Source organism: Arvicanthis niloticus, chromosome 17, assembly GCF_011762505.2.
Source record: "Arvicanthis niloticus isolate mArvNil1 chromosome 17, mArvNil1.pat.X, whole genome shotgun sequence".
Lineage (NCBI taxonomy): Eukaryota > Metazoa > Chordata > Mammalia > Rodentia > Muridae > Arvicanthis > Arvicanthis niloticus.
This window is the reverse complement of record NC_047674.1, coordinates 16,484,951-16,511,016: the sequence shown is the minus strand read 5'-3', so window position 1 is coordinate 16,511,016 and position 26,066 is coordinate 16,484,951. Positions and strand designations below refer to the sequence as shown.

The 26,066-nt window shown below is 47.7% G+C and overlaps 1 protein-coding gene across 1 annotated transcript; it reads right to left on the bottom strand.

Moving 5' to 3' along the window:
* Positions 1–23,621: 23,621 nt before the first annotated feature.
* Positions 23,622–25,746, bottom strand: Arl4c (ARF like GTPase 4C). Its single transcript, XM_034521645.2, has one exon. The coding sequence runs from the start codon at positions 25,071–25,073 to the stop codon at positions 24,495–24,497; it is 579 nt and encodes a 192-aa protein (XP_034377536.1). The 5' UTR covers positions 25,074–25,746; the 3' UTR covers positions 23,622–24,494.
* Between the last annotated feature and the right edge of the window lie 320 nt (positions 25,747–26,066).

Genomic DNA, 26,066 nt, shown 5'->3' with positions numbered 1-26,066 from the left:
TTGTTTCAGGTTATAGACCACCTCTGACTGCTATGTTCTGACTGCTTTACTGTGCCTATGCACACCTTTGCAACCATGTCTTTGTTTCAGGAAGTCATTAGGATCAACTTGCTATAATGTTCTGCTTCTATAACCCCACCTAGTTTGCCTGCCAAATCCCCTATTTGGAAACACCCCCTACCCCTGAGCTATAAAAGCCTTGTCTTCTTCTCGAACTCTGCCTTAGGGGAAACAGTCAATGTGCACAAATAAAAAAGCTTGCTCTAATTAATTACTTGCTTTAATTAATTTGGTCATGATGATTTGGGCCAGTGATCTTTCTCCTCCCCTTTTTAGAATTAACAGTTTCTGCCTCGAGATCCTGTCCTGGCTTCCCTTCACAATGGACTATAAACTATAAGATGAAATAGGCCAAGGTGCTTTGGGTTCTGGTGTTTATTACTGCAATAGAAAACAAACTAGGACAGTGACCTTGGGCACACACCTGGGTTTCTCGACTGTCAAGAGGTGACACCTGGCCCTCATTTCTTCACTGCAGGAGTATGGGAAAAGCTTGTTGACAGCATGTCAGGAAGTTCCATTCAAAAGTATAGGCTGTGCTGTTGGGAACCTCTTCTGGTTCTTCATGACTGACAGCTGTAGAACGGAGGAGAATGTTTGCGTCTCTCACTCCTATGTATTATCAACCACCATTCTAGCCACACCAGGTGCCTCAGGAATCTAGATGCTGTTTCATCTTTTTGAGGTCACACACCCCCAGAAATTTACCCTTCAGGGGTAGAGTTTGGGATTGGAGGTGCAGCTTAGTGCTCATTTAGAGTGTTCCTGCTGGAAGCCCTGAGTTCGAGCCCCAGCACTGCATACACTGGATGTGGTGGCTCACACTTGTAATCACAGCACTGGAAGGCAGAGATGAGAGGGTTTGGGAGTTCAAAGTCACCTCTAGCCAGTGGGTTTAAAACCAGCCAGAGTGACAAGAGACTTTGTCTCAAAGGCAAAAACAGAGCAAAAGGACCCAGTTTGCCAATGTTTATCATTCACTGATCCAGCCACAGAGCATGAGAAGTCCACAGAAAGAAGGGAGGAATAAGAACCTGAGAACTGTCTACACTCACAGACTCCTTTGTGGCCTCCATTTTGCCCCCAGAGAGTACTGGAGGATGGGGTGTGGAACTCCTCTCAATCCTTTCCCAGCAGCCCTTGCCTCATCTAAAGGTTCCCTTTTGGCCATGTGAGCTCACTGAAGATTTCAGAAACTTTGTTGGCTGGTTTCATCCTGAGTCCCGGGCCTCCATCCAGCCTCAGTTCTTCTTCTTCTTTCTTTCCTCTGACTGGCTAAGTTCAAACTGATCTGCTCACCCCACTGTGGCCAGTTGTCAACAGTCCTTCCTCCACAGGGACAGGGACACACCAATCTTTCTTATAAAGAAATCAAGCCACCTCTGCATTGCATCAGTAAGTAAGGCCTTCAGGGGGCCCTTCTGTGTCTGAGGTGAGCTCTGACCTCTGGGAGAACCTAGTAGAGGAGTGTGGGTTCAGCTAGTTCCTCTGGCTCAGATACTAGCTCACACAATGCAGACTTGTTTCTTTTAACAAAATGAAGTTGTCTTGAACTAGAGCCAAAATCCTTTTATCAGAAACACAAGGAAAATTTATTTCAACTTAAAAAAAAAAAATCACTTTTGGGTTAACTTTGGGTAAAACTGAACTGAGCCCTTTATGTGAGAGGCTGTCTCACAGTGCCTAGCCTGGGAACGACATGGGTGCTTACTCTCTGCCTGCTGCACACAAATCTTCAGTGTATCATGTTGCTGTGTATATACACATGCTTACAGACACACTCATGCTTACAGTTCAGTGTTAGTTTTATTTTGATCTGTGCCTTTAACCTAACTTGTGACCTTCTTTTAATATATTTTTATTTATTTGGGAAAGCGCATGGCACATGTGCATGTATAGAGGTCAGAGGGCAAGCTGCAGGGGTCCATTTTCAGACAACCTGCATGTTCTTTCACCATGCAGGTTTCAGGGATCAAGCCAGGATCCTCAAGCTTGGAGGCAGGGGTCTTTACCCACTGAGCTGCCAACCTGATTATAAACCCTGATTTTCTATCAGATCCCACCCCTAGGAGCACTTGAGTCTAGCTTATGTTTTAATTCACTATGGGATATAATATTTCAGGTAATTTCCAAGGTCTCACTGTTTAGGGGTGGGAGAGAGAGAGAGAGAGAGAGAGAGAGAGAGAGAGAGAGAGAGAGAGAGAGAGATTGAATTTTAAAAGACAACGGTGCCTTCGCCCTTTGGCTGTCAGACTATTGAAACAACTATCCTCTCAAAACTAGAATTTCTCCCAGGTGGCTGGAGAAATGGATCAATGGTTAAGAGCACTGACTGCTCTTCCAGAGGTCCTGAGTTCAATTCCTAGCAACCACATGGTGGCTTACAACCAACTGTAATGGGATCTGATGCCCTCTTCTGTTGTAGCTGAAGAAAGAGACAGTGTACTCACATACATTAAATAAATAAACAAACAAACAAATAAGACTTTCCCCAGGAGCCTCATTCTGGGAGAAGGAGAAAGCAGAGGCCTGAGGAGAGCATGCCACTGTGGAAGGGAGTTCACACAGTCCTGACCATTTATCAGACCACCCTGCAGGAGAGAGAATGATGGGGCAGTGACAGGTTGACCAAACCTAGGTTCATGTCTATCTTTTGCCCTCTATTTAAGCCCTTATACAAGGCTCTGGTCATATAACCCTCATATGAAGGTCTATGTCACAACCTGGAAGGTTGCCTTGCATGCTGGGGTCAGGTGGCACCTCAGTGGGTCTCTTTAATTGCTCCTTTTCCTAATGTGGCCATTTAGAATAAATCTCCTTTGTCTGCTTTACAGCATTATTTGACAGTTAAATTGGTACACTGGGGACAGGTGGAAGAGCTCCATTGTTGGAACTACTGGAGCCCAGACATTTACCCTAAAACCTCCAGTAACAATTTTGAATTTCACCAATCTAAATCATGAAAGTACAGAACTCTCTAATTCATATGTAAATATATGTGCGGAAATTAATAGTCAAAGGCTGAATACAGGACTCCGTGGGAACTTGGAAGTGTAATTTTGTCATTTTAAACTTTAAAATCTAGCTAATAAATTGGGACAGAGACATGGTCACATCAAGAGATGAAGCAGTGAGAGGTCACTGTAATTTCAACCGGGGTCAGTGGAGTCCAGGAAGTCATGTAGGAGCACAGAGTTTGACTCTCCATCCCTAGGTAACATAGGAGACAATTCCCAGATCTCTTCATGGCAGGTGCAGCCCGTTCATGCCAGTGCATTGCCATTATGGTCTCTGTGTGTTCTTGTACCTGCAGGTCCCAGCCAGCTGGGAATGAGGCTGTTGCAGCCTATGGCTTATTCTTTCTTCTGGCTGATGCCATCCCATTTGGTACCCCTCTCAAACATCTCTACAGCTCCCACCGTTTCCTTAAACCATTCAAGGATGCCCTGCAAGTCCTTGCCACTTCCAACTTCCTTTCCCAGTATATCCTTTAGGCTACTTGCTGGAACACCCAACCCTCCAGCCTTTGGGTGTTGTACAGGCCCTCTTTGGGACACCAAACTTTGATTGCCAGGGTCACCAGGTAACACTGAACTCTAGCTCAGTGACCTGAAGAAGATGCCAGGTAGAGGTCCTGCTCACCATGAAAAGAAAACAAGGGCTTTTAGAAAGAGACACAATGAATGAAGCTCTATAGATCAGAGGATGGATTTGGAGTGAAAATCCATGTATGGTGAAGGAGAAGCGTTTTTATTGTCGATATGAGGGTGAGTGAAGCCAGAGGCATCCGGAAGGGTCCACACTGAACTGAGCTATGAGATGAGAAAGAGGTGGGGGAGAGAAAGAGAGAGAGAGAGAGAGAGAGAGAGAGAGAGAGAGAGAGAGAGAGAGAGAACATGGGGGCGCATGCCAGCTAGACTTGCCCAGTGACAGATGATTTCCCAAGATCACCCCCTGCAGAGCCCCACTGTTACCTGGGCCCATTCCAGGGCTGACTTATTCTCCTTGTGTGGGTAGCACCCCACTCCCCCAGGGCCTTGTTCATCCTTCTAAGTCAAATAACAAGGACAATGCTTAGCGCTCAGGGGGTGGTCATTAAAACCTGATTTAAGTGAATGATCAGCCTGTCTCCTCCTTCCAGTATGAGACTTTCATTGGTTCCTCCTCACCCCCTCCCACCCCTGTTCCTGTGTGAGGCTTTCCACCTACCCTCTCTGTCCTCCTTGGCCCCGGGAGCTGGGAAGGGACATTCAGTTCCTTTTGACCTTTCTCAAGGTCATAAAGCAAATGGGCTTGAACCAGACCCGTGGTGTTCCCTAGGAAGCTTCCCCAGGGGCTCAAACACTGCCTTTCAACTTCCCTAAGTTTTGCTTTAAACTCCAAGCAACGTGTTCTCCCTTTGGATTGGATTACTAAAGCTCACTACTCAAAAAAACTGTCCCTTTTTTGATCCCCAAACAATCAGGCAAGCGCTTGTTCACCTTAGCTGCTGTCTTCTAAGGACAATTCTTCCTAAACTATTATTAAAATGATGGCCCTTCATTGAATAATCTCTTGCTTTTTCTGTTGTGTTTTTTTTTTTTTCTTTTTTTTCTTTTTCTCTCATACTGGTTGACTGCACTCCCTGTGTTTGCCAAAGATGCAGGTGAGAGTCATTCCACGAAAGAACATTTCATGCTTGCACGATTGCTCACCTTATAGCTGAGGGCTGCTGGGAAGGGAGGGAGGAGCAATTAGTGTTCTTTCTGGGAGTGTGGGGGGAAAGTTGGGAGCTTTTGTGGTGCGCAAGCTCATCAGCCCGCATCCAGGTGGTGCAGCCCCTCAGGCTGTGCACCTCTCCATGCCCAGGTGGGAAAGCATGCTGTGAGCCAGCTTAGGAGCCCTTAAAACACCAGGTGTACATCTTCAGAAGAAAATTCACCTGCCCAGTATCCACAAACATTGCCAAGATCTTCTGAGGGATAATGGACATAGGATAGCATTAAAAAAAAAACTGAATCTGAGCTCATCCACAAAACCCTGGTGGAGATGGGGTGCTAGCCTTCTGTGGCTGCTCTAAAGAATATGTCATAGGCTTGTGGCTGTATCAGTCACTCTTTGACTTGTTGTGGCTTAAGGAAGGAAGGTTTAATTCTAGGTCACAGTTTTGTGGGTATAGTCCATGTTGGCATAGTGGCAGGAGCCTGCTGAGACAGCTGGTCACTGCATCCACAGGAGAGAGAGAAAGAGAGGGAGGAGGGAGGAAGTTTTCTCACTTCTCTCTTTTTTTTAATTCAATCACCCCAGCCCATGAGATGATGGTGCCCATGCCCACATTCAGGGTGAGTCTTCCTACCTCAGCTAAACCTTTACACACACACACAGAGAGAGAGAGAGAGAGAGAGAGAGAGACAGAGACAGAGACAGAGACAGAGACAGAGACAGAGACAGAGAGAGACACAGAGACACAGAGAGAGACAGACAGACACACGGACAGACAGACCGAGAGAGAGAGAGAGAGAGAGAGAGAGAGAGAGAGAGAGAGAGAGAGAGTTTCCATGGTGACTCAGTCTAGGCAGGTCTACAGTGCAGATCAAACAACATGGTGGCATGTCTGCACAAACATGTTATCTTGTATATTGGAGGGTACAATCCATGGGTTGGCAGAACCACCATCTGTCTGATTCTCTAGGGCAGCCCAGTTTTATAGTATTTCCAGCTACATCCCTGAGCTCCTGGTTCCTTCTTCCTGTTCAAATACAACAAAGGAGAACCTCAGATGAATAGTAACTTTAGTCCCACCCACAGCCGTAATTCCCTTCTTTACCTGGCAACACATGCAGACTGGGGCTATGCAGGCACAGTTGTGGGGGGCATCCTTCTGCCAGTCTGGGATGGATTACTTGCTAAACTATGCAGTCTGAGCCACAGCTCCACACTGCTGGAAGCAGGCCAGGGTGAAACAAGTCATTTTACTCAAGCCCAGCTTCATCACTTACTGCAATACAAACTTGGTCAACTCATCAAATCCTCTCTTTCGGTTTAGTTTGGATTCCCAGGTCTTTGGGTGTGTGTAGTTTATTTGGGAAGTGGCTCCAGGAAGCCCTTTGAGAGAGTATGAACATTTCCCAGGTTAGAAAGTAAAGAGGATTGCAAGGGGGATGGGGGGTGGCACTATGAACAGCCTTAATTACTGAGTACCAAGGGAAAGCATGGAATCATGCCCCTGCAGGCAGGATGACTTCCTTCTGCATGTCTCACCTTGCTCTTTGTGCCTTTCCGTTCTGCCATTCTGCAGGCTTGGCCTGCTCTAAGGACCAAGGCACCTGAGACAGAGACACAGAAAGCCACCCCTTCATGTGGCTCTAGGCAGAGCAAACTAAAAGTACTGAATGCCATCACCTTCTGGCTATGTATACAGAGTACACAGGTGTGTCCAGTCTATGACTGTGTCTATAGACTATGGCTGCATGTGATATCTATGAAAGTAGTATAACACATCTGTACATGACACTGTTATACTGCAGTGTCAAAGGACTGGACATTGTGAGACGTGACAACTATATTAATTTCACATTTAGACTCGAGACCCATCCCCAAGATGTCTTAGTATGAATATGCAAATATTCCCAAGTCTTGAGAAAGATGAACTTCACTTCATTTGAAAGCCTCTCAGGTAAAGGATGTTGCTGTAGTTGGGGTTGGCAACAGTGATGACTAAATAGGGCATGGACTTGCTAATTAGCTCAGTGCTTGCCATGTGCTAGATAGCCAAGAAGGCAAACAAACTGTGGTTGCTCTTCTGATCCTACAGCTATGTGGCCCTGGGGGTCATTTTGTCCTTTATTGTTCCGTTTCATTTCTGTGACCTGACAGAAATCAATTACCCACACGAGACACAAGCAGACGCCATTTTGTTTTGCATGACTTTTCTAGTAGGAGGAACAAATGGCAGTCAAATTGCCCTGGAAATGACAGGAAGAGGTAGCTGAGATGCTGCTGAGAGACAAGCATTTGTTTTCAGAAGGGCTTGGCAGGGCTTGGCTATTAGGGCAGTTAGAAACTTCTGCCAACCTGTGAAGGCTGCCCCAGAGCTGAAGGATAAGAGAAGAACCCATGGTAACAGAAAGAAAGTGGGGGAGGGTCTTTGGGAAGGATCAGAAATATGTTTAAAGACACCCAGGCAGGAAGCAGCGAGGTGACTTCAAGACATTACACCAAAGAAAGGGTTATGTGGCTTGAGCACAGACATTATGGAAGGACGGGAATTGGGTGGTCTGGACAAAGGTCAAAGGTTGGTCATTTCAGGTCAAGTCACTGACGCTGGACACACATTCTAGAAGGTTCTTTCCAGCTCCAAACTATCATGAGCATGTGATATGTAAATGCCTGTCTGGGACAAAGCATAGAAGGCAGGTGTGCTTTCCTGTGCTATGGGTCAGTCTTGGACAATCCTAGCAAGTGGCCTCAGCATGTATCAACTAGCCCAAGGTCTTGTGGCCAGCAGAACGGAACCAAGTGATCAATCAATCATTTTTGAAAAATAATACAGGAAAACAAAACAAAACTGCATCCTGTATTTGACTTTTTAGTTCACCAGATGATGAAATGTAGGGAGAGTTACAACTTGGCCCTGAACTGGAGGAGCACACAGGTGTGCACCTGTTGACTTGAGGCTGCTGGATTTCTGTGCACGTCATCTCTTTCAGATACAGGCTGTGACCCAGTTGCCTTTGTGTGTGCTGTTCTTTCATGCAATCCCTTACCTTAGTCCCAGTTCCATCCAACTCAGTACAGTCTGTAACCTGATGACAAGTGTTCTATATTCCAGGGTCATGAACCTGGGAACTCAGGTCCCATCTTAGTATTTGAAATCAGTATTTGAACCTAAGTCCTCATGGGTTTTCAGAATCCCTCTGGACATATGCTAAGGAGGCTTGTTTACCTGTTATAATTCCCTCTGATGGTCAAAGAAACCATCTAGAAAGACCCATGTAGACCAGAAAGAAGGGCTTCCCTCCTTAGAAATTTATATATGGCAGGTATCAGAGTCCACAGCTTCAAATAAAATCTCTGGGCCCTCTGATGTACTCTGTGAACACGCCTAGAAAGTTCTGGCAGTGGATTATACAGACAGAGTGGTATATGGAATGAATGTTTCTATCAGCCCACTGACATGCAAAGCTCTAACCTACAATGCAATGACATTCCATAAGGTGGGTTCTATAGGATGGGATTAGGTTTAGATGATGTAATGGAAGAGGATCACCATGGTGATCATAGCATCCCCATAAGAAAAGAAGGGGAGAGAGGGAGGGAAAGAGGGGCCCCAGCACACAGAAATTTGGGGACTTACCAGCCTTCAGTGAAAGGGGGGAGGGTCCAAGCAGACTGGTAGCCCTAAGCAAGGATACAGAAACTGCTGGATTCTTCTCACAGAGGGGCAACATTACACAAGCTGTTTCTGAGTTGGTTCCACAATGTAGTATTGATACTATCAAGGGGAGCTTCTTGTCACATTCGTGATGCTGAAGCTGTGATGGGCTGTGAGACAGACCTGGCTCAGGCTCAGCAGAGACTGTCAGCATCCCAGTCCTGCTTCCCCAGGCTTCCAATGAATTAGGAAGAGCCAGAGCAGCGGTTCTCAACCTTCCAATGCTGTGACCCTTTAATACAGTTCCTCATGTTGTGATGACCCCAACCATAAAATTCTTTCATTGCTCCTTTATAACGTTAATTTTGTTGTTGCTATGGATTATAATGTAAAATATTGGATATACAGGATATCTGATATATGACCTTTGTGAAAAGGTCATTTGACCCCAAAAGGGTCTCACCCACAAGTTGAGAACCTCTGAGCCAGAGGGTCTGGTTCTGAGGTTCTTTGGGGGACACAGTCACTGATGCCTTCCAATGGCAGAGTTTTGAATGCCACCAAATGCAGGCAGTGCCTGAGACAAGGAATGGGAACCAGAAACAGTCCCCAGGAGATTCCTTGGCTCGAGGAGAGAGACCAAGCAGACTCTTGGATGAATTGGGTTGGGGGTGTGCTGCAGCTCCTTCCCTGAGATGATGTCCTGGCTCCCCAACAATACTTGTATCAGTCACGATGCCACAGTAGATAGTTAAGAAATTCACAGTAAACTCAGCCCAGACCTGAAAGGTGAAGATGTGTGCAGTGAAGAATGTATACCTTTTGATATGAATTTTGACTCCTAGAATCTCCATTTCCTTGATATTATTGGAATACAGTTTCTGTACACTGTGTTCAAAATGATTTAACTTTCAGTGTGAGGCATGGCTGGATGGCTGTGACGAACCTTCAGCAGAGAACAGTCAGAACAGGTTTGTCTGGTCATAAATACTTTGGTTGCTATGCTCAGCAGATGCCGGTAGACACTTGCCCTAATGAGAGAGTATCGATTAAATTCTAGTTTGGAATCAGGACCCATAATTGTTGGGTTGAAGACTTGAGGGATCATGTTCTGTAGTGAAGGCAAGCCCCTTGGGAAGCTTCCACCAAACCTCAAGGGTCAGTGGTTGCTATGGGAGTAGGAGGAACTAGACGAATCTGGTACAGATCTTCATTGTGGAGTAGAGACAAAGAGCTTTACAATTAGAAGGGTCCTTGAGCTGGTACCTTCCAGCTTCATCTTAAAATGCCCAACCCTTCCTGATACCATCTTAGGATCCTGGGCCCTTCTACCCTTCTGATTGTTTCTGAACTGGATCATAGAAGGCAAACTGATAGGTGTCACTGTCACATCTGTGGTGTGGCTTTGTTTTCATGTCTCCTGTCTCATCACAAAACCAGTCCATTGTCAGCACACTGCAGTGAGCCAGCTTTCGAGAACCATCCTCTTGGCCCTCAAAGGATTTAAATTCAGGTCACCCTAAGACTAAGAATTAAGTCAAGGGTCTAGTGAAGATATTCTGTCTTCTGTCTAAACTGACCATGAAGTTGGGGGCACAGTGACTCTCTGACCTCTATCATGGGACTCCGCAGGGTTGGGGGTGTCTCCATTAGTGGAATACTGTCACATAGGCAGTTAGATAGACCAAACCAGGCATTCCTGAGTATGGCCAGGTGTTACTTACAACTAGACCTTTAAGGTTCTGGAACATTTATCTCCAACACACACTTCACTTCCTTCAGAGCAGTAACTACACAGTAATGAGCAGGCTTGCTCCGCTCCAGACCAATGAGTCTGTCTGAGGGATGGTGACACTTTGTTTCTGTGAACACACACGACTGAACTGAGATGGTAGTTTTTCAGTGATGGAGGCCACACTAGTCATGGTAAACTCATGGGTGGGACTCAGGGGCAGCCAAATCCCAGGCAGGGACCAAGTTCAAGTGAGCAAATCAATCATGTTGGAAATGGGTTGTTACAAGAGCAGGATGGGGAACCTGAATATTTTATATAGAAGAAAATAACAGCAGATACAAGCATTCAAAGAGGTGCTAAGTGGGCTCCTCAAAGGGTATTTATATGCTGTAAAACCCTAGAGAACTCAGCACATAGGGCTGGGCAACAGAAGCCCTGGCTCCTTTCCCAGCCCATACAGAAGAAAGGAAAGGCCCATGATCCAGAGTGTTCAGAGCCATTTCACTGTCTTCAAGAGATGGACAAGCAGGATCGGGGTGGTGGCATGTTGTTTCTGTCTGTGATCACTGAGCCCAGGATGCTGCTGCCATTTGCAGGTTCCGGGATGATTGAAAGTTTACTACTCTCATTAAAAAGCTATGAAGAGCTTCAAGGCAGTGATGGGACTCAACCCAGTGTAAGACTGGGGTTAGCTTCCCAGGCTGCTCTTCCAAAATATACATGTGGATGAGAGGTCAGTAAAACAGTGATGTTTTGGGAATCCACCATTCAACCTCCTCAAGGACTCTTACACTACAATGAGCCATGAATCCTGAGGTGAATAGCTCCCCCCAAAAAAGACCCTAACCCCCGAGTTTAAGGAATGCCTGAGGACTCCCATTTCTGGGGTCAGTATTATTCTCATCTTTACTCAGATCCCAGCCCACCCTTGGCTCCCTGCTGTCACCATGCAGCCGGGACACATCTGTACCACCATATTCATTTACTCTGCTGAAACCTTGCTAAGCCAGTAGACATGTCCACTCCACCCCCATTTCTCTGATTATACACACATGTCCCCCACCTCCAAGCTATACCCAGGGCTGTACCTTCCTTTTCTGAAAGACCTCTCAGGATCCCCTCTTCAATAACAGTGCTGAGGTCTGTACATGACTGGTTCATACACAAACTTGTGTTGAGATTAGATTCCCAATGGGACCTTTAAGAAAGGATTAGACCGTGAGGTCTTCTTCCTCATGAATAGATCTATGCCTTGAAGGGTGAGTGAATCTTTTAAGGCAAGATAAGTGACCCGGAGGGTCTGACATAGAACAAATTTATCTCTGATGTTCTAACCTCTTCCACACATGTTCGCTCACTGCCTTCATATGGGACATGTGATGTCACCAACTATGGGTCATGCACTATGACCTTGAGAACCTCTCCAAGCCTTAGAGCCCAAATAATCACAGAGGATGGGATAATCCCCACACAGTGGGCACATATCCTAGACAGGTTACACTTACAGCCAATGCCAGAATGAAGCATATTATAGTGGTCACAGGAAGTATATGCACCTCACAAAGGAAGCTCTCAGTGGCCATCAGCGTCTCCCACACTCTTTAATCTCAATGCACTGGAGCTATAATTACCCAGCTGCCAAGGAAGCTGAGATGTAAACACACTTGCCATTCGTGTGGTACAGACCTTCGAGAGGCAGAACCTTTAATAACAAAGAGATGAGACCTTCCTGGAAGCATCTGGAAGCCCAGATACACTCCATGAAAAGTAAGATTAAGTTCAAGCAGGTGCTTGAACAAGACCTCTGAGGATGAACTCTGAGACACTGGAATTTGCATGTAGAGCCATGTAAACTCAAAGTCCTCAGCAGCCCCTGCTAGTGTCACACCGGAAGCCCTTGTGGTAATGGCATGTGAGTGTATGATATAGCCACATCATTTACTGTGTCAGTGAAGTAACTCTGACACCTCAGGTAAAGAACACAACAGAAGGTTCCACCCAGCCTGTGTTGCAGCCCATGACTCTCCAGCAGCTCCCGGTTCTAGAAGAGGTGACTGGGACTCTCTGCTGTCTCTGACTTGTTCTTAGGTTGCCAGTCCTCCAGAGCGAACCAAAGCACAGAGGAAGAGTACCCAATCAGAATCTGATTCTCACTCATGAAACATTAACAAGACTCAATGACCTGATGTCTGGATCCATGGGGCAAGCCCGTGAATGTGCTGTGGGCTCTGGAAGACTCTGTCTTGGTACAGGCTTGGAAGGTACCACGGGGGCATCAAAGCAGGAGGACCGACTGACTAGCTACAACCTCTCTCCAGACTTGAATTACTGTGAGGCAGTGGAAGTCACAGCTACTGAGGAATGAACTGGAAATCTAACTCCTTTTTCCTATATTGTGTGCAGCCACAAGATACTAGGTTTTATGGATGTTTCCCTCCAAAGCCAGGTAGTGGCCAAGGTTGAAGCCATATTCACTTCCTGGAAATGAATGTCCGTGTATCTTACACTTCCCCTCTGTTGTACAGCTATTTCCTCACAGGTAAAACAGCCCTTCCTGGAGACTCAGAAAGGAAATAAAACTTACTAAATACAGGAAGCTGCTGAAGCATACAAGATGTACAACTGTAATAATCACTGGGGAGAAGGGTCTCTCTGACCAACTAAGTTACCTGAAAGTCCTGCAGGGAACTCCAGGGATGCAGTTTTTGAGTCATCAGCTGTGCTGAGTAGACTGTTCAATGATACATCTGCCCTTGAGTCACCCATGGACCTGAAGTAATCATGATAAACCTGTTGGTCCAATGAATGCAGGCTCAGGTGGAATGTCTTCTCTGATTTGCCAATGCCCTATCTAGAAGGAGTAGAAATTTGTTCATGCATTCCCCAGGAAAAGTTCATGTCCAGGCCGGAGCATCACCTCCCTTTCATACTGCATGCCATGTATGCCAGCCCAGCAACTGAAGGAAGAGTGGTCACACATCACCCTGCATGCCACACCTTAGCAGCTGAGACTTTCTGCTTTGCTTCTCAGGCACTCAGACTTGCAGCCCTGTGGAGCCTATCTAGACCTAATAAACAAGACTGAATGTTTAGTGGGATGTCCAGGGAACCCTCACTGCAGCTTGAGGAACAGAGACCCAAGAAGTCCGCAATGCTAAGAGCAGTAGATTGGTGTCTAACTTGAGTGTTATTGACCAGAATCCTTCAGGAAAACTAGAAAGGTGAGAGCTAAGACTTTAAGATCAAGACATAAAGGCCCAAGTGCACAGTGGAGAAGAATTATTCAGAAGCTCCTGGGTCAGAGCCGCTTTCTTAGACTATGTGTCCCTGTTAGGAATAATCAAGCCCTTTCATGTGGCAAAGAGCCTGAAATTAGAGTCAGGACCCAGAGCTGACTGTAAGATAGAAGAGGACGGAATAGTGACATCAAAGAACTATTCTGGAACTGACACCTTTCACATCCCTAGGAGTGTAAAATCCTAGGCTCAGAAAGCTGAGCAGAAACTGGAAGCCAGTGACGTAGCTCTGTTGGCAGAGTGTTTACCTATCATGCACAAAGTCGCAGGTTCAACTCCCAACACTGCACACACTGGGTATTGTTTGCCATTTTAAACCATGATTCCCCTAGGGGTGTGGAAGGGTGCCATCTTTTGGTTTTAATCTACAATTCCAAAAGTCAGAAACAACAGCAAGCATCTTCGAAGCAGCTTCAGGAAACAATGCACTGCTTCGGTCCAAGAACAAAAGCCAATTGCTAAACTGACTGCCATTAGAGCCACACCCACCAAGGGGGTCTTCATCAATTCTCCACATGGCCTGTACATACTAAGTGGTGATATAGATGCCCTAATTGTTTGTCTGACCTTACCTGGCCCCTGCTCTGCCTCCTTGAGTTAACTTCATGTCAGGATCCTGTCCACATTGATCTGACTATACAATCAACCTTCATTTTTATGGGGGGTTTGACAGACTTTCTATTGCTTCTTAAAAAAACAACTCAGTCATCATTCAATAAATTATTAGTCCTAAATATCAGGTATGCATTACATTCCAGGGTTAGAAAGGAACAAATCATATTAAATTCCCTGGTCAGGCACTTCCATTCTAGGAGGGTGGGGTAGGCAGAATGAGTATCCTAGGAATTTCTTTATTCTATTCATTAAAGCCTGTGACCATGTAGTCTCACACAGCAAAGGAACTCTGTGTATTTGATAAACCCAAGAGCCATGAAGTGAGACACATCCATCATAGGTTATCTGGTGGCTCAGTAAAGTTTACAAGGTCCTTATGAGGAGAGGCAGGGGGACACAGTGCCCAGAAGAAGCAAGACAACTGTGTTTGAGGATGAGGCCATGCACTGCTGAAGACTGGCAAAGAGGAGGGAAGATTCTTGTGTGGCCTCCAGAAGGAAACGACCTGAACTCCAAAGCTGGGAGGTAACCAGTGTGCATTGTTCCAAGCCCTGGGGTTTTCTGCAACTGTTCACAGCAGCAATGGGAAACTGACAGCGTGGAGAGAAAAAGCAACAGAACAGTGACTGAACTGTGATTATGAACCCCAATGAAAAGGGCAAGCCAGATTCTAAACTAGGAGGCTGGAGAGGGGAAGGGAGGTTGGGGCAGAGATCCAGGAGGGCCCAGCTGAGCAGTCACCTGTAGCAGAGAGATTGGGAAACAGAGAAGCCAGAGGAAAGACTGGGAATGAGGTTCCTGTTGTGACTTCAAGACAACTGGGGGTGGGGGTGGGGGTGGGGGTTGCTGTCCTCATCACAGGATGTTAAGAAGCCCCTTGGCTTCTGCCCGCTAGGTGTACAGAGCTCCCCTTAGCTGTGACAACCAAAGAGCAATTCAGAATGTTACCATTGTTCCTGGGGGGACAAAATACACATGCAAATAAGAGCTATTGGGGTAGATAGAACAGAGTGAGATGGTTAGCCCCTCAAGGTGCTGTCACAGGAAGCCAAGGCCAGTGACTCCCCAGGAAGGAGTGGCTTTGGCTTTTGCATCCAGGGAACGACTACAAGAGAACATACTAGATAATCAGCCCGGCCAAACTAGGGACTGCTCTTCAGAATCTCAGGTGTAAGCCATGCACACTGGATTTGAGGGACACCAGCTTAGAATCCCTGTGCCATGCTGACTTTCTCAGCTACAAGATGGTTAGCACTCCTTCCATCTGAGCCTACTCATAGGAAGCCCAGCACCTTGGGGCGGGTGGGGGGGGGATGAAGGGGCAAAGGGAGGGAGACTCATTCTCAGTTTAGTAGGAAGACAAGCAGCCTGGGCCCCAGACCCTCTCTTGTTATTCTATGGTTTGGATTGAACATGTCTCATGAACCTTCACATGTTGAGGTCTTTCCTTTCCATTGGATTGGTCTGAACTGTGTCACATGACACTTCCTAGGCAAATCACAGATTCACCCAAATCTCCCCTAAAACTAGAAGGTTGCCTTCTTTGAGCACACTGTACATTGGCAGAGCGAAGGTGTGCTCCAAGAAAAGCCCATGTTTCCTAACATATTGGTGACCAGGTGCTGATGTGTGTGTGCTGGTGTGTGTGTGTGTGTGTGTGTGTGTGTGTGTATGGTGGTGGTGATGGGGAGGAGGGTGATCTCAGGATACTTCTAAGGTTGGCAGCATGGTGGTTAAGCCAGAGCTGGTATAGACTAATAATATTCACCCATCTCAGGATCTCCAGCCAGCCAAAATATTAAATATTGTTGGGAAGCACTTGTGGGGTGCAACTCCATGGCGAAGAGAGAGAGAGAGAGAGAGAGAGAGAGAGAGAGAGAGAGAGAGAGAAGAGGCAAAGGGGCTTTCCTGAAAGGCTGCAGTGTCAGCCATCCAGTTACTCAAGACTCTTGGGTTCCACACCTGAGGTTACTGCAGGAGGGTGGGGACTGAGAAAAGCATCAAACTTAGATTAGATTAGATTTCTTGAAAAAGAGGCCAAGTGACAGACTGCAAACCTCTTCACAACAGGTCTACATGCAAGGGACAGAGCATGTCCCAGAAAAGCCCAGGATGTCCAAATACAGAACACAGACATAGGCATACACGCACAGACAGCTCATACAGGCTCACTGCTCCTTCGGCCAAGGCCCACCAGAACTCCCAGCCTTCCGGGCCATCTAGCCCACTCCTATTCCTACGAGTGTTTTCTTTCTCAATAAGTATCTCTATTTCTATCATTGCCCGTATGCCCTTGGTCCAGTCGTTCACTCTGGGACACAGAGAATCAGGAACTCTCAGCAGGTGTCCTCTGTACTCCAATTCATGCCTATAACAAGGTGAGGTTGTACCTGAAGGGACCATACCTCCAAAGGATCCCTCAAACACTAACGATGGGTGAGTGGGTGGGGAGTGGGGACGGGGAGCGGTAGGATTTGGAGCTAGCAGTTGGGGCTGCTGTACTAATCCTGGATTCCAGGAGTGCTCTCCATTAGGAGGACTCAGAGCAGGGCAGGGGGGATGGAAGTTGAGTGCAGGTCAGCACAGAGACATCTGAGGACTCCATGATGGGCTGGAGATCTTCCCATAAACCTCAGAGCTTTCAGAGAACAAAGCACCAACCTCCCCCCCCGCCCCCCCACCGGCTTATGCTAAGACGGGTGGCTTGAAACCGTGAATTTGGCTCAGCTAATGACTGGATCTTTGTTTGGTACAATGAAGGATGTCTCACACTGGACTCAGGTGTCTTGTTTGATAGTTTAGGTCTGACTCATCAGCTAGAGTGACAGCAATCTGAGGTCAAGTATGGGGACAGATAAGTCATCCTGGCACCTCTGCCCAGCAGGGTGTCCCCAAAACAGTGGGTGTCACAGTGTTTGTGAACCTTATTTTTAGCAGCATTTTAAAAAATGTAATGGATGTATCATCCCAGCATAGTTCAAATGACACAGCAAAGCAAACTGTCATTTCTTTAACAATGGGTGCAAACCTGTATTTATGAAAGAGGCTGTTAGAACCATCATGACAAATGGTGACTTCTAAATTATACATGGAAATGGTTTGAGTTTGTGTGAGACTCGGGCAGTTGAAATTAATTGCATATAAAGTTAGCATTTAAGGAAATAAGAATAGCCCCGAGGAACCACGGAAAGAATGGAGATCACACACATGACAGACATAGAGAGGCTCACTTCCCAATAGTCTCCCCATGGACACTCTAGCTATAGGATGGGCCCAGAGACTCACAAGGAGAGATGGTTCCTTGTGGGTAGTCTCCTGCCTCATCCTTTCACTGAGTCACCAGTTTTTCTTTTTTTTTTTTTTTTAAGATTTATTTTTACTTTTGAACTTTATATGTATGTGTGACATGTATGTGCATGCCCAACAGAACCAGAAGAGGGTATTGGATCTCTGAGAGTTGGAGCTGCAGGTTGTTAGCTGCCTGGCGTGGGTGTTGGGAGGTGAGCTTGGGTCCTTTGCAAGAGCGCAGAGTGCTCTCATTCATGGAGTTGTCTCTCTGACCTTCACTTGTCAATTTTCCGATCAGTGACCGTGAGACAAAATATTGAGGCTATCGTGAGAAAGAGGAGATTCTGCAGGGGAGGGTCAATACAGGGAAATTAGGAGAGCTATCCCATGCCTGCACTTGCCTCATGGAAGGAAAACAAGGCTGTAGCATTCACCCACTAACTCAGTAGATAATTAAAACAATACCTGGGCTGGTCAGGAAGGGATCAGAAGTTCTGAGGCCGTCATCACACATCCCCAAGTACTGACCCATTACCAGGTCTGGTGACCACTGGCAGCATATAAGCTCCTGGATGAAGCAGGGGAGTCCTTGACATAACCGCTTCAGAATGGAACACTCAAAACTTGCTCCAGGATAGGCCTTGACACAAAGATTGTCTTCCTTTGATGTGACACGAATCTGTTAAGAAGGAAATGCTGATACTAAAAGTCTGGGGCCCAGCTTGTTGCCGGCATCCTAGGGAGGGCTAAGTGTGTTCCTCCTGGTCCTTGGGTATCATCATCCTTTTATCCCTGCTTCTCCTTGGGAACCTCAGCTTTCTTGTACTGCAGACCCTTCCTGGTGTAAGAGTAGCAGCTGTGTGGAGCCTGGGAGGCTGCTGAGTAGAAGGGACTACGAGTCTGAGCTGGGCCCACCGTTTCTAGAGACTGATCTCAAAGCATACAGCCCGAACTTCTCCGTCCTTCAGTTTCTCATCTTGTGCATGCAGGTCCCAGATAGCTAGGCTCCCGTGACACCCAACTAGTGCAGTCAACCTTCTATCAGGGTAACAGCGACCATCCTGATGTTCATTCAAACCACACTATGCTGAAGGCTGTCATGATGGCCTTAACTCTAATGGACAAATACAAATGCTCTTGCCCTCCCCAGCTCTACCTTGTGTTATAAGCCAACTGGAAGACCCCCTTGTTTCAGTTCCATGCTCTCATGGGGTACAGCTTTTGTCCAGAACCACCAGAAGGAAGCTGTGATGAACACACAGCCCGTCCATTCTTGCTTCTAAACTTGGAGGAACAGCTTGTTGTTTCCTCTAAAACCCCCAGCTTACAAGGTCCTCTTAGACACTGAGAAGGCCCTGCTCTCGACTTCAGAGCTGGAGAGAAGCAAATGCATGAAGAACCCCACCAATCTGTGACCACTGGAAACAGAGAGAAGTGGACACACAGGAACCAGGCAAATGAGGGAAGAAATTCCCCTGTGGGTACAGATTCATGGCCTGCTCTCTCGCTGGCAGGTGGAAGCTGAGTCATGGGCTTGAGTAGTGCCAGGCAGGATGCAAGGATACGCAGGTTGCTCTACAGGCTGCAGGGAAGCCGTGAGATCCAAGAATATGGAGCTCTGGGTTTGCTCTCTTCTTACCTGGTCACATCCAAAGCCTGTATCTTCTGCTCTTGGACAATATGTTGTCCTTCTCTTACCAGATGATGACACACAGGCACTCTGTACTGTTGCTAACAGGATTGTTCAAAATCTCAAGCCCATGGCTGGGTGTGGTGGTACATACCTTTATTAGCATAACATTTAGCGGGCAGAGGCAGGTGAATCCTATAATGTGAGTTCAAAACCAGCCTGGGCTACGTAGAGAGGTGCTGTCTTAAAAAAAAGCTTCAGCCCTGGAGCACAAAGGTTAGATGTCCATGGTCTAGCAAACCACAGGCCCTGCTCAGAAGAAGGGCTATAGCATTCACAGAAATACTCAGGTGGGGAGACTCAGCTGTCTGAGGTCAGGGACAGAACATCTGCGGTTTCTTTTCTGGAAAACACAGGGCGGACAATTGTCAGCTAAATGTCACAGGTGATGGGACTCCACAAGAATCCATTCCAGCAAGGTTAAGGTTGCAGTAATGTAAATGAAGGGTTTCACTTTTTGCTTATTTTGACTTCCTTATTTTTATTTTTTCAGGGACAAATAGCCCACTAAGTCCGTTTTCAACGACTTTGTAGGTCCTGCCGCTTAAAGCATTTTCGGGTTTCTGGTGGAACCCAGCTTTGAATAATTAGCTTCTGAAGTGATACAGTTGATAAAACCATATCCTAACCATTTTTTTTTTAAATAAGAGACAAAACCATATTCATCACTCTATACATTTCACATACTACAACCCTAACCATCTCTGTAAGGTTTTCTCAAGACAGTAACTTGGAAGAATGATATTGATATTTTGTCTGCTTTCATTTTAACTTACCTATTTAATGGAAACAAAGGCTTCATGAGATGCCCGTTTTAACATTTATAACTAAAATTAATCAACGTGAGTGAAGTCATCTGACTAACATCTAGGGAATACTTACTATGTGCTCAACCTCAGGCTGAACATCAGCAATCAGTAAATCTATCCATTGCCAGAAGGGACTCACAGCCCAGCAGTATGGGGTATGCTCAAAGTAAGAGATTAGAGAGCCAGGAGACCACCAGCTCGCATCCACTGCAGCCATTCCCAGCTTTGAGTGACAAAGCCCTGGGACGGCTGGAGATGCTCAGCTGCTTGACGTCATTCCACGATATGCTGGGGCCAGCAGCCTGCCATTGGCTGGTCAAGGATACCAAGAGGGATGGAGAAGACAGACAGCAACAGGCTGATGGAAAGGCCAGCCATCTGATGACTTAATTACACTCTACACATTGCAGGCAACAGGATTAGTAACTGAAAGCCCAGGGGCTGGCAAGAGGGCTCAGTGGGTGTTGAGTGCTTAGTGTACACAAGCACGAACACCTGAGTTCAAATCCCCACAGTTCATGCAAGAAGCCAGGGATGGCTGAATGTGACTGACCTGACATCTTCTTCTGGGCACACGTGTTTGTACCTACCCATTCACAGGTGCACACACATACACACGCTCCAAAAACAACTCCGCCAAACAAAGAGAACCCCAAAGCCCCTAAGCACTTGCTCAGGACAAGTAGGCTAAGCACTTTAGCTGTATTATCTGTTCATCTTCCCAACAACTCTTTAAGCTTTCATTATCTCATTTTACATACACAGAAGCTGAGGCTTAGGGGTCAGTGAGATTAAAGAAAATCTTGGGAGTCCTCAGGAACTTTGTTAGTGTCACAGCTCAAGCTGGTGTTGAACCTGACCTGCAGAAGATGACCTTGAACTCTCGAAACTCCCATCTCAATATCCCAAGTTTGATTACAAGTATGGACCACACCTGAGCTACATGGTACTGGAAATCAAACCCAGGGCTTCATATATGCTATCCAAGCACCCGACTGAGCTACGTCCCCAACCTTAGGACCGGACCTGTTCTCATTCCAGTCTTAAAGCTACGAGGGCCTACCCATCCCTCCTCTCTAACTATTAACTTGTAGCAGAATGCCTACAAAGGGTTCTTGTATGCTCTCCATTGCACAGCCCAAAGCTGTCATTGATTCCCTCCCCAACACTTGCTCTTCAAAAAGCGAGCCAATTCGAAGCAACAGGTATAGAGCATGGCGTCTTACTGTATGCAGTACCCACTGGAGATGGAACAAATCTCAGAGCTCTTCAGTGGGCTCAAACAAGAGGGGCAGGAGCCAACAGCCCTGACTAAGCAGCTTCATTTACTGTACCGTTTCAGTACAACGAGGCTCCAGAGTAGTGGACAGGTAAGAGTTTCAAAGTGTTTAACAATTCTGGAATGTTCAACAAAACAAACAAACAAAAAAACAAACAAAAAACAACAACAACAAAAAAACAAACAAACAAACAAAAAAAACAAAAACCCAGTGCTGTAGACAGGCAAGGGCAAGGCATGGAAGGAGAGAGACAACCCAACAGGCAGGAGTAGCTGGCTGAGCCTATGGCCCACCATTCAGGGTGGACCCAGACTTCAGCAAAGCCTACACCAGACAAGGGAAGCTCTGGAACCCACTGGAACCCACTGGAACCCAGATACCATCTTACACCCCACTCCCTGGCTCTGCAGAGGCTTGGAAAATGAACCAAGAAACCTGAAAGAAAAAAGTCAACAGAAAATGCCTCCAACTGTTTGATTGTATAAATAGTTTATTTCTGTTCACAGCATCATATATGTATTATAAAAGGGGGGATTATGGAAACAGAGAAGAGAACAGTGAAGACAGAATTACAGGAAAACCAAAACCAGAAGCCAGGGGTTCCAACACCGTCACAGAGTGTGTGAAGAGAACAGCTCTCAATCCAAACTGGCCTCCCTGTGTCTGTCAGAAAGAAACCATTCCAAACCTCGCTCGGGGAGGCCAACTCCTCTACGGGAACCCAAAGGGCAGAAGTATCACTAGGTCTGGCTGGCATGTGATGGGAACTCCCCCATGGCACCACCACAGTGATGTTCACCGGGCTATGTCTTGTCACAGATGAAATGGGTGTTTATTAGGTCAAACATTACGGAAATCAACCGAGACTCTTTTTAACTATTTGCTGACACACCACAGGGCTTGACTTTACTGCACAACTACTAACAGTCAACTGCACCCTTAAGTATTGATAACGGTGGGGGGAAAACATCACAAAACCATCCCGAGCCATTGTTCAAGCAGGCCAGGATCGGAACACTGACCTGGAACGCAGGTATTGTGAGCACAGGAAAGATATATTATTTGGCATATGCAATGTCACAAAATAAATATATTATTCTCTCCATATCGTGGAACTACCAAAATGTCAAAGTGCATAAGAAATTGTGAAGAAAATAAAAAGAAGGTGGATTTTTTCTTAATAATTCTATACAGAATCTTCAGACCATGAGACCAGCCCATGGAGAAGCCAATAATCCACAGTTGCTGTGTAAACAGATCCTGCAGGCTGCTAACCACTGCTTAGCTCTGTATACAAAAAGACCAGTAAATTGGAGGGCTACCAAACACACAAGAAAGGAGCATAGGCCGCTAGATTTCGGTTTTAAAAACAATCTTCTAAGGATAGGGTTTCAAGCAGGAAGCCATGATTTCTGCCTACGGTTCTTAAATTGACTCCTAGAGTGTCAAGGACAATAGGGATGGGCTCATATTGTGACCAACTCGGTGCTCACTCACAACCATGGCTTTCTTTGCACAGCAATGTGTTGCCATGGAGGGAAACACACACACACACACACACACACACACACACACACACACAAAATCCTACCCTAAAACGTGGATTCAGAGGGGGAAATTAAGAGAAAAAGAAACAAAGTCAGTTGTAAATTTCTCTTTTGATACTGTGTTTCAAGATAAATGACAGCTTTTAACAAGCCAAGACTCACTCCTGATTATAAAGGATTTTTAAAATTACCTTATTAAAAATATGTATTTATTCTTTCACTTTATCTATTTTCCAAAGCCTCTTTCAAGTAAACTGAAGTGCCTGAGTACCAGTGACCATGACGTCACACGCCCGCTTCCTTCTCTCCTTCTCTTCTCAAGCACGCATTGTTGTTGTTCGCCTTTACCCAAAGTGCTGGCTGGCTCTGAGGCCAGGCCTGCTCCCACAAGGGTGATTTCCAAAGGACTTCATCCTCCAGACTTTTCCTCCCTTCAATTCCATGCAAACAGGTCAGCTTTTAGAAGGTGGGGTTTTATTCTTCTGGTGAATGACATCAAATATTCTAACGACACATTTTGAGTAAAATACTGAAACCAGATAGGCTACAAAGACCCAGCCCAGAAATCCGAACATGTCTGCACTTGCAGCGCCAAGGGCCACAAAAGGGCAAAGTCTTTTTCTCCTAAGGTGAAGATAATTTATTTGTGGAAGTGGTTTTTTTTTTTTTAAATAATAATAAAAAACATGTCTGAAACCTATCACCACGTGGTTATTATTATCAGACCCCCTCCCCTTGTTAAGAAAACCATTTTGCAATTCAGCACACATCTGTAGCTGGTGTGGTCCTCCAAACCAACGAGTAAGCTGAGAGATTTTTAAATTCCACCCAGAGGGTTCAGTTTTTATGCCGATTATGCAGTACCGAGTGTACACACACACACACACACACACACAATTAATGTCGAGAACCTCACCCTTTAAACACCTGTACTGCCACCACCTCCAATGGTTTTTCTGTTCTTCTTTGTTTTATTGGTCTCTTTATGGGAGAATGACCTGCACATGGACAGGGCCTAGGCCATCTGGAAGAGGTCTCATCCCAGGCTCAGTTCTCAACAAAACCATACACACCCACCCCTGGAAAGTGGCGTCTTCCAGGCCATTCCCAGCCAAGTTCAGAAGCGCAGCATCCAGGGCCTTCCAGCTGCCGCATGGTCCGAGGCAGTCCTCTGGAGGGCCCCAAACCACCACCTCCTTTGGGCCCAGAGCAGGACAAGTGAAATTGCAACAGGGACCTGCCCTGTGACATAAAATTTCTCAGTTTCCACAGCTCCAGAATGAAAGGAGCGGTCATCCCCAACCCCCCATCAGTACACCCCAGTGCCTATCCGTTCTCTCTCGGGTATCCTCAGGGTTCTGTGTGAACTGCATACCTCAGGTAACTCACACGTGATTCTCCCCCGCAGTGGGGGGCTGGGCAGCCTGAACTTCTGGCCCTGCTGGAGCAAGAAGAAATCGCTTTTGTCTCTGACATCCAAGCTTCCCACCTGGGGCCGGAGGGCACACCACGGAACCCTCGCGTCCTCACGTCCACTCCCCACCGGTCCCCCCCACCCCATCCCACCGGTAGCTCAAGCATTATAGACAAAAGGTCCTCTGAGCTGGGGGTGGGGGGGTGGGGCAGGTGACAAGATGGGTGGTTATGCAGCCTCCACACCCGGGCTAAGTCTCCAAGTCCAGGATACAGAGATCGTATTTTTAAAATTCGAATCATCGCTTTGGTTCGTTGTCTTTGTTCGCGGGTTCTCGCTCAACCCAGACGTCCATTCATTCACTGGCTTGCTCGCTCAGCCTGGCTCCAGATCGCTGCTCAAGCGCATTACCGCTTCTTCTTCTGCTTGAGAGACTTCCTGCGTTTCAGGATCATCTCATAGAGCTTGTCCATGCCCTCGGTGAGGCCCTCGCCGATGATGGCGCACGCCGGCTGGACATGGTAGGTGGTGGCCGGGATGAGCTCGTGCAGCGCCAGTTGCTTCTCAATCTCGGCCACCGGCAGAGACTTGGGCAGGTCCTGCTTGTTGGCGATGACCAGCAGCGGTGTGCCCTGGTTCTCAGCAAACTTGGTCACCTTGTGCAGCTCCGTCTTGGCCTCCTCCAGCCGGTCTACGTCCACCGAATCTACCACGTAGATGATGCCGTCCGTGCAGCGGCTGTAGGACTTCCACAGCGGTCGTAGCTTCTCCTGGCCGCCCACGTCCCAGAAGTGGCAGCTGATGCCCTTGGCAGTGCCGTTGCTCAGTTTGATCTTTTCGGTGTTGAAGCCGATGGTGGGCACCGTGTTCACGAACTCGTTGAACTTGAGCCGGTAGAGCACCGTGGTCTTGCCGGCCGAGTCCAAGCCCAGCATAACGATGTGCAGAGACTGGAAGGCCGAGATGTTGGAGGAGATGTTGCCCATGGCTCCTCGCTGCGGCGCCGGCCACTGCGGCTGCGGCGGGAGGGCGCCGCCCCCCGAGCAGTCACAGGCCCGCTGCGGCCCGGCGCACCTGGGCCCCGCCCGTTGCTGGACCCGGTGGGGTCTCGGCGTCCCCGGGGCTCACGGTCAGGCGCGCTTAGGCTCGGAGGGGCCCGCTCCCTGGGCCGCCCGGTGCGTGCTCCGCGGGCATCTTTCTCCGGAGGCTTTGTCTCCCGCGCAGCCGCCGCGGACAGACGCCGCGGTGTAGGATGTCTGCGCCCTGCGCACTAGCCTGGCTCGATCTGCGGCTCTCCCGCGCCGGGGCTCTGCAGCAACCTCTGGTCTCGGCGCACTTCGGAGTCGCTCTAGCTCCGGCTTCCCGGGAGCGCCGCGGAGGCGCAGGCGGGGCGCGGGCTTCCCCGGCGTCCCGATTAGCGTAGCCGCCTTGCCGTCCCTGCAGTACTCGCGCTGCTGCTACGGCCGCTGCCACCAGCCTGCTGCGGCCCGAGGGCGCCGGCCCCGCCCCTCTAGCCCCGCCCACCAACCACGCCCCTTGCCTGACACGCCCCGCGGTCTCCCGGGGTCAGGCGGGGTCTTCTCGGTCGGTTGCGTCTTTTCGCGCGCTCCGATCGTTCGAAACTCGCCCAAGCGACCCTTCCCGCCGGCCGCGCGCAGACTGTGGGCCTGGACGCGGACTCTTCCTCCCTAATCCGGTGACGCGTCTTTTAAAAATAGCTCCGGGCTCCGGAACCCCCGCCCGGGGCCTAGCCCACAGCTGGCCGGGCAAGGGCAGCGCCTGCAGAGGGCTACAGCGGTGAGACTGCGGCACCGACGCAGGAGGGCGGAGGAGAGGAGCTGACCTCTAGGAGCCTGCAGCTTGCCGCCGCCCACTCCTCCTAATCCTTTTCTACCGCGTGGTCTCACGCTCCTTGGTGCCTTAGTGTCCTGGTCCCTAGTCCTCCTTAATGCATATGTTCCCTTTCCTGCCCTAACTCT

Excerpts from the sequence above, each read along its gene's own strand:
- Arl4c (XM_034521645.2), bottom strand. The coding sequence starts at position 25,073 with ATGGGCAACATCTCCTCCAACATCTCGGCCTTCCAGTCTCTGCACATC.